This window comes from Scleropages formosus, chromosome 5 (genome assembly GCF_900964775.1).
Source record: "Scleropages formosus chromosome 5, fSclFor1.1, whole genome shotgun sequence".
Lineage (NCBI taxonomy): Eukaryota > Metazoa > Chordata > Actinopteri > Osteoglossiformes > Osteoglossidae > Scleropages > Scleropages formosus.
In genome coordinates, this window is record NC_041810.1 from 32094958 (window position 1) to 32110511 (window position 15554).

General features: G+C 46.4%; 1 protein-coding gene across 8 annotated transcripts in view; it reads left to right on the top strand.

The window, feature by feature from the left end:
- chd9 (chromodomain helicase DNA binding protein 9) overlaps positions 1–15554 on the top strand; it is a 71911-nt gene that overhangs the window by 2969 nt on the left and 53388 nt on the right. For 6 of the 8 annotated variants that reach the window (XM_029252500.1, XM_029252502.1, XM_029252503.1 and 3 more), the window contains exon 2: positions 4895–6296. In XM_029252500.1, coding sequence (XP_029108333.1) covers positions 5049–6296 — 1248 coding nt within the window. In that variant the 5' untranslated portion in view covers positions 4895–5048. Of the gene's footprint in view, positions 1–4894; positions 6297–8725; positions 8805–15554 lie in introns of those variants that run through there. The other 2 variants (XM_029252507.1, XM_018749705.2) reach the window with 2 other exon arrangements.

Below are 15554 nucleotides of genomic sequence, written 5' to 3' on the forward strand. Positions count from 1 at the left end.
ACATTTGGATATTTTAAATAATCCCTAGTTTAGCTGGTTACGTTTACATTTATTCATCTAGCAGATGTTCTCCAAACACTGTGTGTGCAGAGAATATTGACTACTATTCAGGTGACACCTTTACCCGAGGTCATTTACAGTGTTCGGCACACGAAACGCAGTAAACTCCCTGCAGTCATTCACACGTCTGTACAGCAGATCAGTGTAAAACAGATACTCACGCACACGAAGAGCAATTTGGAGTCACGTATTTTTATACCGGGGGTGCGGCGGCGCGGCACGGCGTGGCATGTTCAGCCGGTGCCTGCCGTGTGGTGGGTTTGAGGTTCGAGCCCTCCTTAGGGTGCCTTGTGATGGACTGGCGTCCCGCACTCGATGTGTCCCCTCGGCCGTGCGCCCTGCGTTGCCGGGTTAGGCTCCGGCTCAACGCGACCCCACTCGGGATAAGCAGCCGTTGGTGGATGGATATACTGTGGGAGGCAACCAGAGCCGCTGAAGGAAACCAGTGTAAGCCTATAGGAAACATGCAAACTCCACTCAGACTGAGCCAGATTCAAACCCGCATCCAGTCGCACAGCCCAGGAGATGTGAAACGCACCGAAGTTTTGTTTTTGTTATGAACTGGGTCCAACATACGTCTTACATAATTCATCACTTTATCCCTAAATGATACATTCTGTTCTCAGAAGTGCAGTGCTAGAAAATGGCAGCAGGTGGCATAGTGGTTATAGCTGCTGCATTGCACTCCAAAAACCAGCTTGAAACGCCTCCTGATGCCATACTCTCGAGCAAGGACCTTATCCTGAACACTGAAATGTATCCTCTTCCCTAAGTGGGTAAATTAGTGTAAGTAATACAATGCTGTAAGGTGCTTTGGAGAAAAGCGTGAGCCAAATGAATTAATAATAGAAAAATTACTGCATGCATTTAAATCTGTCACTCATGCGCATTAATTCCAAAATTACATATTTCTGGCAGAAAGTAGCAGATGTTTGAGTAGAAAATTGTTGGAGCTGGAATTATAAGTATGATTTAAAATGTTTGGGGAAAAATGTGAAAATGGAGATTTATAGCATGCTGTCTGATTTTTAAAATTGAGTATTAAAAGTCTTAATTTCCTTATATACATATATATATATATATATATTTCATTTTCACATTTTCAGAACCGCTTGTCCCATACGGGGTCACGGGGAACCGGAGCCTACCCGGCAACACAGGGCGTAAGGCCTGAGGGGGAAGGGGACACACCCAGGACGGGACGCCAGTCCGCCACAAGGCACCCCAAGCGGGACTCGAACCCCAGACCCACCGGAGAGCAGGACTGTGGTCCAACCCACTGCGCCACCGTACCCCCTATATATATATATATATATATATATATATATATATATTATATATATATATATATATATACACACACACACACACACACACACACACACACACACACACACACACACACACAGGGGGACGCGGTGGTGCAGTGGGTTGGACCACAGTCCTGCTCTCCAGTGGGTCTGGGGTTCGAGTCCCGCTTGGGGTGCCTTGCGATGGACTGGCGTCCCGTCCTGGGTGTGTCCCCTCCCCCTCCGGCCTTACGCCCTGTGTTGCCGGGTAGGCTCCGGTTCCCCGCGACCCCGTATGGGACAAGCGGTTCTGAAAATGTGTGTGTGTGTGTGTGTGTGTATATATATACACACACACACATGTACACACACACCGAGGAAAATCCGTGTGGCGATTAGGGAAGTGGACTCGTCCGATGGTGCTCTTCTGGGCCCTGCTGCTGTACCCTTGAGCAATGTTCTTAACCTCATTCGCTCCAGTAAAACACTGAGCTGTATAAATAGTAAGTTGTTCTGGGTAGCAGCATCTTCGAATCCAAAAATGAATAAGCTGGGTACTTCATCGTAAACAAAGTTTTTACTTTTTGTCCGCGCATACTGATTATTTTAATGCCCTGATTCCTTTTATCGTGAATATTTTAACTGGGAATATGAGCACTTCCATATAATGAAACCATGGGCCAACATGGTACTTTTTAATGTAGTTTACAATTTTTTTTATCTAGCGGACACTTTTCGCCAAAGCAGCTTCCAATGAACTCTCTGTAGTGTTTTCAGCCCAAACACCTTATTCACCACGGTGACTTACACTGCTAGACACACTACTTGCAATGGGTCACTCATCCATATATCAGTGGAACAGCATGTCTTTGGAGTGTGGGAGGAAACCAGAGCACCCCAAGGAAACCCACACAGACACGGGGAGAACATGCAAACTCCACACAGACTTTGCGGGGAAATCAAACCCACGTCCTCTCACACCACCCAGGGACTGGGACACAGCAGCGCTACCCGCTGTGCCACTGTGCCACCTCATTATAATATTGATAACATTACAAAACCTGCCCTGATGTGAGCACCACTGTGCACTGTTACCCCCCCGCTCCGGTGTGTTTCAGAGCTGCCCTAATCCCCAGTAAACTTCAGCAGAAATCCTTCAAGGTTTGACTTCGTATGGGTCTTGCTGAACACCACGTCTTAAGCTCTTTATTCGTTTCGTTTCCATAGCTGAACCATTATTGCCTCTAATACTATGTTCTTATCTGTTTAAAGTGAGCTTTAATACCCATGAGCTTGAAAACGTGCATATTAGGGGCACGCGGTTCGGGTCTTTGGGCATCAGAAGACGTGCTGTTGGAAAACAGACGTATGACACGTTGAGAGAAATAAATAAATGACCTTATACTCCTGACCCCTATTAAACGGATTAAGAACATAAAGCCATACGTGGTTTGGAACTGAGTCGTGTGTGTGTGTGCGTGTGTGTGCGCATGCCTCTTCCGTGTTGACCGATATTCACTGGTTTCATACAAATTGAATAAAAATATACATTTTATTCAGATCAGTAACTTTGAAAAGTAACAGAACTTTACTAAAGGATCCCTAATTCAAGAAATTATGGGAGACTCTTCCATGGCGTTGGAGCTGCCCGTGTGCACAACACCGCATTCATTTAATTTATTTATCGGACACTTTTCTCCAAAGCTACCCACAATTTTAAGCTATTTACAGTAATTTACTCATTTATAAGGGGGGGTGCGGTGGCGCAATGGGTCGGACCGGGTCCTGCTCTCCGGTTGGTCTGGGGTTCAAGTCCCGCTTGGGGTGCCTTGTGCCCATCCCCTGCCCTACGCCCTGTGTTGCTGGGTTAGGCTCCGGTTCCCTGCGACCCCAAATGGGACAAGCGGTTCAGACTGTGTGTGTGTGTGTGTGTGTGTGTGTTTACTTGTTTATACAGCAGGGTAATTTTTACAATATCAGTTCAGGGTTATTACTTTGATCAAGGGTACTACAACAGAAGGTGGGATTTCAGTCTGGATCCTTTGTGTTCTTTATGCAAAATTTTATATATTGAAATATAACTTGTGCCTTTGAGTACAGGAAGTGAACACGCTCACGGTACGGTCATATAGAGGAACCTGGCTCGGCATGGCCACATGGACTGTTAAGTAATGAGTGCGACATGAGCAGGAGAATGGACACCTCCAGGAGGTCCTAGGACTTCATCCTCAGCATCAAGGCATTTGAAATGATGAAATGATCAGAAGCATACAAAACAGTGGGTTTTTGTAAATTAAAACTGGAATAATTTGATGAAAACATTAATTTGCACACACACACAAATATACACAGACATTCATAGTTTTTTGATGTCAGGGTTCTACAAGGAGATTTTAGTTTGACCAATACAGGTAATTTTAAAATGAATTCCTTGGGGGTGTAAAACTAGTCTTCTGAGGGTCTTGAACCCTCCTTCTGTTGGGGAAGGTTTACATTTATTTATTTGACACTTTTCTCCAAAGCGACTTCCAGTGAACTCTATGTAGTGTTATCAGTCCACACACCTTATTTACCATGGTGACTTACACTGCTAGATACACTACTTACATTGGGTCACTCATCCATACATCAGTGGAACACAGTCTCTCTGTCACTCACACACTATGGGGGAACCTGAACAGCATATTTTTGGAGTGTGGGAGGAAACCAGAGCACCCAGAGGAAACCCAGGGAGAACATACAACCTCCACATAGACTGAGCGGGCATCGAACCCATGTCCTCTCGCACCACCCAGCGCTACTCATGCAGGTTTAAATAAAGAGTAATGAAGATATTGACCCTCCTCTCTACTCCCTTTGCGCTGCCACAACTGCAGGCCTACATGCCGCAGCCAAACAAACAACTTTAATAACAGGAACACCCATACAGAAGTGTAAACGATCAAATGTAGATTATCTGAGTAAAAGACAGAGGCAGTGATCTTGGGAAGCTTATTTCTTTATTTAAATGTCCATGAGCCAAATAATCAGAACTTCTCCATCCAGGAGTGACCCTGTATTACGCCGGGAACACTCTGGACCTCCTTGACCTTGCACTGATTGCGATTTTTAATAGTGACTGAAAGAATTAAAACACAATATTAACAGACAGGATAGAAATTTCTTTCATATATTGAAACTGTTTTGTTTCAGATAATAAAAAAAAAAAATGTTGGGTTTGTCTTTGTTGCGTTTAAAACACCTTGAAACAAAACAAATAAATAAATAATACAGTTTAAGTGACTTTTTTACCCAGGAATCAATTGCGTATTCCTTTGATTATCCATTCATTCAGAAATAAGGATAATTTGATCCCCTCACACTTCCGCTAACGGGGCGATTTCGAACGAACGAACCCCATTAGGTGAGGGACGGGTGTAGTGTGTCATAAGTGTCCAGTTTTAATTTTTCTTCTTCTTTTTAAATATTGCATCTGTCCGTAGCTAATTGGGCCTTATATCTCATGAAGTTCTGTTAATGGTTTGTTGTCCCCCCCCCCCGTGCAGGACGTCTGTGGGATGTGTCACCAAGCTGCAAAGGCAGTATGTCTGGATCGACCAGCGACGGTTCTGTAGCCTTCGAACCTTCCGCAAGTCCAGCACCTGGTGTGAGCAGCTCTTTTGTGTGAAAGTCCACTGTCAGGCTACAGGAGTGTGGACCATGACAGACCCAATCCTGGACCTGTTTGATGAACATGGCTTGTTTGATGGGGGGTTGGAGGGGCTCACAGAGGAGAGCTTCAGCGTGGGGTCCGTGTCCCTGGTGGACGAGCTCAGCCTCAACAGTGACTTTGAGCCTTTGCAAGCAGAGCCCATGGGTTCAGCAAAGCCCTCGGGCCCCCCAGCCCCCTTCTTCTCTCAGCAGAACCTGTGCCTTGAGGGGCAGCTAGGATGCTATGATGCTGCCAAGGGTGGAGACACTGCAGATCAGTCATTCTCAGGTGAGGACGCTTTGGTCCAGCATTCCCAGTTCCAACTTTGTGCTGTCCAGCAAGCGGAGGAATCCGACACGCTGTTCCCTGACAGCAGTCCCATGTGGGGAAACCAGGATCTGAGTGGTGACCCTCTTCATCAGGTAGCTCCACAGCATCAAGGCCACCGCCCACCAATAGAACAGCACCACCACCTTCAGCAGCCCCAGCGGCACTTGGATCACCAGGTTCTGCCACAGTCGGACTTTGCGTTCTATCCGGATGATCCCAGTCAGAAGCCGCTCCAGACCGCCCGTCACGAGCCGACTCGGAGACACAGCCCTTTCTGCCACGTGGGTGGCCCCAATGCACAGCCGCCCTTTCTGGACACCCCCAGCGCTTTGCTTTCGGATGGGCTTCCTCAGCAGGAAGTAACAACCCTGAGTCACCAAATAGGGCAGTCGTCGTACCCTGGTTCAACCCCGGCTGACCACCTGTCCTTCTACTCAGTCTCCGGAGCTGTGTCAGTGACCCCAAGTGACCCTGTCCAGGCTTGTAAGGGCCAACACCAACAGCAGGGTCCCATTCACCTGGCGGAGGGCTGCCCCCTTCGGGCCACGCAGCACTCAAGGCCGGTCCCGGAAGGCTACAGCGGCGCCGGGCTCTTCCCCGAGAGCCTTGACTCTTACAGTGCCGCTGTTTCTCAGCTCCTCTCTGACCATCCAGGTGAGTCAGGGCCGTGTCCACCGCCCGCACTCAGCAGCAACGGCTACCAGGGGCTAGACGAGAGTCTGCTGCAGCAAGTGGGCACGCACGGCAGCGGGTTTGAAGAGCTGGAGCCACACGATCTCCTCGGAGATGACCTCCTTCCACAACTGGAGTCGGCGCTGAGTCCAGGGACTTCCACCGGGCAACCCGAGTCATTCAGCTGTCCGTGGATGAATGGTAGAAATGAAGCCGAGGAAGAAAATCCTTTTTCCATCTACTGCGAGACGGAGGTAAGATATATATGTCTTTTCTACCTGATTGCCTAATGATAAGTGCAGTCGTACTCCGAGAGAGACAAGTTCGAGTTATGAGAACTCGACTTCGTTAGGAGTCTCATTTAACACCTCTCCTTGTGCGTATGAGACGTCTTTCTCTTTACGAGGACCAAATTGACTTTGCGCATCCCGATACCACCACGAGGTCTTCTCGGTTATAGTTTGGCTTGTGCTGTAGAAATTTCTCAGCCTCTATCAGTCCTTATTTACTAATTTCCTCTGTTATCTCAGTGATCATGTCCCCGTTTGGACCGTCCAATTAAGCGTTCAAAGAGTCCATGAGTGTCTGCTAGAAGATGTCTTCGTATGGCTGCAGTGGGACAGCTGGTAGCATAGCGGTTAGTGCTGCTGCCTTCGGACCAAAAGGTCACGGGTTTGAGTTCTACCTCTGGCTGCAGTGTACTTGGGATTTGAACCTGCAACCTTTGGGTCTAAAGGCAGCAGCTTTAATCACTATGCCACCAGCTGATAAATTCATACACACACACATCTTCTGAACCGCTTGCCCCATATGGGGTCGCGGGGAGCCGGAGCCTACCCGGCAACTCAGGGCGTAAGACCAGAGGGGGAGGGGACACACCCAGGACGGGACGCCAGTCCGCCGCAAGGCACCCCAAGTGGGACTCGAACCCCAGACCCACCAGAGAGCAGGACCCGGTCCAACCCACTGTGCCACCGCACCCCCCTGCCGATAAATTCATTATGAATGAAAGTAGATTTGAATGTTTTTATTATAAAACATTAGTTAAATTGAAAATTACTGGGGGAGAAAAATGTAATCTCTACAACTCACTAATTTTGTGAGCAGTATTAACAGGAGCAACGTACATCAGTTTCCGGTCAACTTTACTACGATGCCACTTGAAAGTATGTGAAGCCCTCGTGTCCCTTAGTTTTACCACAGAATGGTTATTTAACGAGGTGCAGGGTTTCCTCATGTAACGTAAAATGCGTGTAATGACTAATTCCTTATTTTGCTTTAGAGGAAATGATGTGCGTAGTAGAAAAATGGAAGTAGTGCAGGTGCAAAAATAAGTGAACGCATTGCTTAAACCAAGTAAGTAAGTTGAACCAGGTGTGTAAATCATAATCATTTATTCCGTTTATGTTTATTGTAGGATTTAAGATATAGATTTTTTTTAAGTTAATTTCAATATTTTATATGAGAATAATGAGCTTCCCTGTAGGGTTCACACACTTTAAAGCAACTCGGTGTACACTTCACACCATATGTTAGTTTAGAAAATGATTGTTTGATCTTATTTCCTCAGACTGGACCCTCCGCAGACTCCAGTTGCTTTAACCATAGCATTAACCTTTGCTGTAATTTGTGTTTTTGCTACATTGCATTCCGAAAACGCACATAGCCAACGAGAAATTTCTGCAGTAGCTCGTCGGCCTAAGTCAGCAGAGGGCCGATGCTCCTGGGAGGTCCGCCCACTTCTTTTCCCATGGTTTAGCAGGAAGGCAGATGAAGTTCTAACATATTATGTGTTCTGCCAAGTGCGTTTTGTGGGTGGGATGTGTTCCGCCGCTGTCCGCAACCTCCGAACTGCGGTCAGGCAGATGGACCTTGCTTTGTGAGCCGGAGGGAAAGGGTGGGTTTCTGAAGCGCGGTAAGGACTCTGTATGGCGGTACCAAAATATCTGGCGCTCAGCGAAACCGTTAAAACTGCTGTTTTATGTGTACCATGAAAAACTGGAATGCGAAGTAAAAAGAACCCTAGTTGAACATATTTAACATAATATATAACAGGCTTAAAGGCCCCCCCCCCCCCCCCTTCTCTTCTGAATGTTGGCCTGAACTTTTAGCGGGGTGATACCTATTCTTTGAGCACGAAGAGAAATATAGGGAGTGGTGCCGCTTTTCACGGACAGCTGCTTGCTTTTGTCACTTCCTGACCTCACTGGGTGGGGAGGTTTATATAATTTTCAGTCAAGCCTGAAACCCAACACCACGTCTGTCACCACAGGGGGAGGGGCCAGTGGCGGAGAGCGTGCTTTTTTTAGTGTCCATGATTGGCTGCCTCACTCGCTCTCCCAGGCAAGAGCCCTCCCACTGAGTGTCTGTGATTGGCTGCCTCGCTGTCTCTAGCAGACTACAGTTCTCCTACAGAATGTCTGTGATTGGCTGCTTTACTCTCTCTCCCAGGCTAGAGCCCTCCCACTGAGTGTCTGTGATTGGCTGCTCACTCTCTCACAGTTTACAACCCTGCCTCTTAAAGTCTGTGATTGGATGTGTGACTTGCACTCCTCCGCCCACAGTCCACACTGCCCGCCTACCCCTGGGGAGAGCAGGAGGGGGGTGGAGGCTTGGGGGTTAAAGATCAACAGGAAGTGCCTGTCTCAGCAATGGGTGAAAGGGGCGAGGGGGGGGGGGGGGCACTACTGGAGGAGGGGGAAGTTGTTCTTGGATTGAGCCTGTGAGGAGCATGCGGGACCTCTGCCAGCACAAAGTCCGCTGTAAGTGTGCCAAACAACTGTTTCTCCGCAGCGTCTCTCTCTACAGTGAAATCCCTGCGAACACAGGGCCGTCCGGCCAGTCTGCGGGTCAGTAGCCGACCGTTTTCAGCGTCCCGACGGCAGGCTTTGCCCATGTGCGACCGGGTTTTTGTCTAGGTGGAATGTCAAGTTCGCGGGCAGTGACGCAAAGTTCCCATGTCGGCGTCCCGACCCCTCTGAAGGTTAACCTCTCGCTGGCTGGAGAGAAGTGCACCAGCAGGGGGCGACCAGGCCCTCTCTGCCAGGGTAGAGTGTGTGTGTGTGTGTGTGTGTGTGTGTGTGTGTGTGTGTGTGTGTGTGTGGCCCAAGTTTTCGCAGGAATGACTCTCTGGAAGGAAGCATGTGATTTCACCCCGTCTTTAACTCCCTGAACATCTTCATCGACTTTATGGCTCCTCTTCTTCAGGCGCACGTTTCTCTTTTGCTGTACTTTCTGCGTGCTGTTAGGGGTCGCGGCAGGAACCGAGGCTGAACAGCTGACCAGGGAGGCAGGCGGAGGAGGGTATAGAGAGGTCTACCGGTGCCTGCGGGCCACCAGCCACGTTCTCTCCCCGTTTTGTAACATTTAATGGTGTCGGGAAGGCACTTTAACTTAAATCGTTGCCTGGGGATAAAGTTCACATGGTCTTGATGCAACTTCTCAAAGGCGTCAACGCTGATCTCGGCCGACAGAGTTTCCCAGTCTGTTCACCGGCTTCCGAGGCTCTAGGCAACGGTTAATGTTTCACGTAAAACTGGTCCGAGGTGCAAAATGTCGGTGGTGTCCAGTGACACTGTTATTAGATTACATTTAGTGTTTTACTTTGGACAATGGAAGTCCCTGCATGTATTTCCTTAAAATAATTTACCCAACTGCAGCCAGTAGGGGGGTGCGGTGGCGCAGTGGGTTGGACCGCAGTCCTGCTCTCCGGTGGGTCTGGGGTTCAAGTCCCGCTTGGGGTGCCTTGTGACGGACTGGCGTCCCGTCCTGGGTGTGTCCCCTTCCCCCTCCGGCCTTACGCCCTGTGTTGCCGGGTAGGCTCTGGTTCCCCGTGACCCCGTAAGGGACAAGCGGTTCTGAAAATGTGTGTGTGTGTGTGCAGCCAGTAGAAATCTTTAACCATCGCATGCCGGCAGCCGTTTTTGGGTCTTCTGGTAGATGCTGTTACAGCGTAGCTTCTGCGGTACGCTTTACCATGTAGCTCCGAGACATGGGCATCAGTCCCCGCACCTCTGAGCAGAGACCCCATTGTGTGCGAATGGTCCGGTTTCTCGCGAAAAAGCTACAAAATAGAGAAATAGTAAAGAGCAGGTACTTTTACGCAGCACTAAAGATGCTCCTCGACTGACGATGGGGTTTTGTTCCGATAAACCCATCGTGAGTGGAAAAATCGTAAATGGAAAGAGAATACAGTAGCGCACCTACCGAACATCATAGCCCGGCCTAGCCTACCTTAACCGTGCTCAGAACTCTTACCATAGCCTACAGCTCGGCAAATTTAAAGAGGAGACACACATGGGTGTTTAGTAGACATGATGGGATGCGAAAACACAATACAAAAAAACGCTTTCAAGACCGTATCGGTTGTTTACACTCGTTGGCGTGATCAATACAGAGACTGAGAGCGTGGTTGAATGGATGCTGCACCTCGCTGCCATCGCCCAGCATCAGGAGAGAGTACCGTACCCCATATCGCAAGCGCGGGAACAGATCAAAATTCAAAATTCGAAGTACAGATTCTACCGAATGTGTATTGCTATCATACCATCGTAACTTCGAGAAATCGTTAAGTCGAACCGTCGTAAGTAGAGGAGCATCTGTACATTTTATACAGGTTGTCCCCGATTTACGACGGGGTTATGTTCCGCGAAACCTATCGTAAGTCAAAAATGCATTTAATACACCTAATGCACACCTCTGTGTGACAGACCGGGAGATGCGGATCGTTGTCGCTACCCAGCATCGCGAGAGAGTATCGCACTGCGTATCGCTTCTACTGAACTTCTGTCGCCACCGTATCGTATAGTCAAAAAAAAAAAAAATCACAAATCAAACCATCGTAAATCGGAGACCACTTGTATATTCTACGTTGTCTACTCTGTATATGTGCTGATAACACCACGCAAGAAAATTTCTCAAAGTTGTTAGTTATGTCCTTTTTTGCGTTAAGATTAAAATGTACTGATTTTAAAAATACCACTAGTTCTCCTAGAGTGTTAGTTTTGGTTTGGTACTTTACAGCCATTGGAAGATTCTGGAAGGGACCAGAACGTTATAGAAAGCATCAGATCCTAAAAGGTGCTGGAACATTCAGTGCCTGGAACCCGGCGCCAAAATTCGCCAAGATTTGCTAATTTAAAAATTGTGGAATATGTGGAAAGATTTGAAGAATGTGGAAAAGTATGATTAATCTGATAAAACTGAATGAAAAATGCAAAAAGAAATCAACATAATACAATGTTTGTTACATTGTGAATTGAAATTTTAGTTTGTAAGATTTGTCAAAATTTAACATGTTCATCAACCGATACCAGCATAAACACTATAAATATAAATATATAATTAATAACAGTGAGAAGCTCAGTTTTCCAGAAAGAACTCTCCCTCCCATTCAGACACAGACAAGTGCTGATGCTGTTGTTGCTGATGATGCTGCTGCCGCCGCTTCTGTTTTAACAGGGACGGTTTTCTGCTGTTTCTTCTCATAAAAAAGAAAAGGAGGCATAAATCTAGTGTGTGCGCGTGTGTGTGTGCGTGCGCCCATTTAGATTAAAATGCACTTCCCACATGAGATCATCTCTTTGGGAATTTCTCACTTGATTTATTCCTTCTTCTATAATGCAATGTTTTTGATATTTGTTTAAAATATAAAATTAATAGTAGTCGGCTCTCTTTGCTCAAGCCTTGCCTTTACTTGGGTTAGTGTTTCTTGTGTTTTCCAGCATGCCAGGGGATTCTGCCTTACCCTCGTGTAACTAGAGCAGAACAAAAGGTGACCTCGGAGAATCCTAGCGTACCCATGCTGTTCCAGCGGCCTGGCTTGCACCATGCTGGAGGCGGGGCTTAGCAGTGTGTGGAAGCGAACGTACAGCATTGATACTACTGTTGGAGCGTGTGTGTGTAGGGTGCGAGAGGAGGTGGGTTCGATCCCCACTCAGTCTTTGCATGTTCTTCCCGTGCCTGTGTGGGTTTCCTCTGGGTGCTCTGGTTTCCTCCCACAGTCCAAAGACATGCTGTTCAGGTTCACCCATAGTCTGCTAAATAAATAAATAATAACTCAATGCGTGCGGGTGGTGTTCATACTGGGCTCGGCGTTGGTGCAGCCAGGCCTTCCTGGGCGGGATGCTTTCCCACAGTCTCTCCTGGGTCTGGGGTGTGTAAACAGAAAGCTTTGCCTGTGCCTCCAGCCTGTGCTTCTGGCCCCAAGGACATCGGATCCAGTAGCTTGGTCAGGGGCCCAAGAGGGTTAGTCAAGGTGAAGGGGCGGATTATCGTTCAGAAATTTAAAAAGGAAAAAAAAATGCCCTGAACATGCCAAGCTGATTTAAAGTAGCAGGCATATAACAACTACAAAAAAAAAAAACACCTTTTTACCAGGGCAAAGTGAATATCCAGGTTAAATTTTTACCATTAATGGGTAAATAAAATATACCATTTGGAAATAGCAAACCTTCAGATGTGGAATCTTAAAAGTAAATGGGTCCAGGCAGAATTTCCATATTGCCTGCACAAAATTTTGGGTTGATTAGAGACCTTGTTTAATTTCTAAAAAAAATAAAAAGTTGATTTGCATTAATTAATGTTGGTGCTTATTTGTTTTGTTATTTTGAAATTTCTTCTTATTAGATAAACTTCTTCTGCTACGTTGAAAAAAATAATACTTCGGATACCATTACTTTACTCATTTCTATTTATAATAACTAATAAAAGTTTGTGTTTTACAATAGGCTGATGAAAGTATGGAAGTATGTCAGTAATGTGTCATTTACACTCTGGGCCTCATTCTGGGTCTATTCGGCCTGCACTCGTACCGTAGTAGGAAGCTCACTGAGGAGTGTCGCTAATTCTCAGCGTCACCCACCCCCTGCAGAGGGGGGTGTTTGTCCCAGCAGTTGCAGTCCTGACAGGCCAGTTACCCCAGTTTGATCCGATAAGACGGGCCACGGTCGGTGCACGCCAGTCAATGTTCCTGCACCACTGTGTTCCCTTTACTCCTGTTAGTTTATTCATTTTCCCTATTAATTTAAACATAAAAAAATGAGAAGGACATATGGATTACAATTCTAGAGCCTTTTTACCTCTACCAAGAACTATAAAACAATTTACATTTATTTAGCAGACTCTTTTCTCCAAAGCAACTTCCAATGAACTCTATGTCGTGTTATGAGCCCACACACCTTATTCACGGTGGTGACTTACACTGCTAGATACACTACTTACAATGGGTCACTTATCCATACATCAGTGGAACACACACACTCTGTCACTCACACACTACGGGGGAACCTGAACAGCATGTCTTTGCAGTGTGGGAGGAAACCAGAGCACCCAGAGGAAACCCACACAGGCTGCGCTGCGATCAAACCCACATCCTCTCACACCACCCAGGTGCTGTGAGACAGCAGCGCTACTCGCTGCGCCATTGTATCGCCCAGATAGTGGCTTTGTAAAATTACAGCAATAAAAGACCAGATTGAAACTAAATAAAATTAACAGCGTTTAAAACGTTGTGACAGTAGAAGAATAAGAGAGCACATCCACTTCGCCAGCCGGGATGGTACACCAATGGTTACGCTGAAGAAGCATTATTGTGGTGAACTGGACAAAACAACATACAGTCCTTCACACCATGTGGATTGCCGAAATGACCGCGGATGCTGGACAGCGAGGGAGAAGGGTACGCACACATTTGCTGAAGCAAACGGCAAAAAGAAGAAAGAAAAGATTGATTTAGTGAGATGGTGGCGCAATGAAGGTTTATATCTATGTTGCAACTGATTCCATTCACTGTGCTCACTTACCTTTGTAGGCGACATTACTACGTCTCACACACTCGCTGAAGCCGCTTGTCCCAAGTGGGGTCGCGGTGAGCCGGAGCCTAACCCAGCAACACGGGGCATAGGGCTGGAGGGGGAGAGGACGCACCCAGGATGGGACGCCAGTCCATCACAAGACACCCCAAGCAGGACTCGAACCCCAGACCCACAGGAGAGCAGCACCCATCCAAGCCCGCTGCACCACCACACCCCCTCAGGAGAAGGGTAATGACTATAAAATCTGGAATCCAACACATTTGTTTAAGTCTGGGAGTAGTATACACAACACTTACACGTGGGATAAAATTTTCCAAACTTGTATTTGGGCTGACGCTTGGCAGGACACCATAAGGAGTTCACATTGCTGCAATGTCACAGCAAGGCAGAAACAACACAGCTTTTACAGTTGTATTTATAGTGTGATTATTTATAGGTGTAACCAATCCTGAGATATGCATTTTAAATAGAATTTTTCCCTAATTTGAACGGTTGTAACCCTTCATGTAGCTGCAAAAAATAAAGACGAAGCATAATGCAGGAAGTTGTTGTTTATGTAGTTTAAGGTAGGGTAGCTTGTAGAGTAGGGATTGGAGCCGTTTCTTGTGGATCTGAAGGTTGCAGGTTTGAATCCCGTCTTTACCTATTGTACCCTTAAGCAAGGTACTTACTCTAAATTGCTGTAGTAAAAATTTGCCCAGGTGTATAAATGGGTAAATAACTGTATGTAGCTTAACATTGTAAGTCACTCTGGAGAAAAGTGTCCGATAAATGTAGTGTAAACATTATTTGCATAAATTTGCATAAATCAAAGAACATCCAAAAAGTAAGTACTTCTTTTTTTTTTTTTTTTTTTTATAAATATATCTCAACAGTTTCTAAAGTGTCAAATTCACGAATAGCTACACTTTTCCCGTCTGTTTCAGCGTAACTTATCTTCGCTTATCTGCGGTGTACTCATGTCTGACATTTCACAGTTTTAATAATTGCTACGGTAATAAATATTACATTTAAACTTAAATCAATAATTCTACTTTCAAGTATTTAAAATATAATGTTTGCTATACTGCTAGTGAGCCAAACTTAGTGGAGGTGGCTCTGAAGCTGATGGTGCGGGGGTTGGTGCTGCTGCCTTTAGACCCAAGGGTTGCAGGTTTAAGTCCCACCTCCACCTAGAGAACCCTTGAGCAAGGTACTTATCCTGCATTGCTTCGGTAAAATTACCCTGCTGTATAAATGGGTAAGCAATTGTTAGTTGCTTTCGAGAAATGAATAAATGTAAGTAAACCTGTGTGTTATACTGTTTGTAGGTGTTTAGATCTTTAATTATAGCGAGGCTCGGGATTAGGGGGTGCTCATTATCCATCGCTGCACATTATAAACGAGGATTTACAGTACTCTCACTCTGAAGGAGCTCAGGTATGGGTCCTCACGGGTCTTCCCCTATCCTGTCGCTCCTCAAGGCTTTAGTGCATGCCTTTAGAGGTGACCTTGGATTCTCCCGTCGCCACCTTGTCTCTCAATGCTTGACGAAAGCGAAAAGAGGCAGATCACGGTAAAGATTGCTTTCGTGGGAAAGTGATGTAATATACCCTGTTTCTATTTTTCTATTTCCGTGTCTGTATTTTTTTTTTTTTTTTTCTTTTTTCCATATGAAAAGCGCCAACCTGTTTTAACAATTCATGAGTTGGGTGGGGC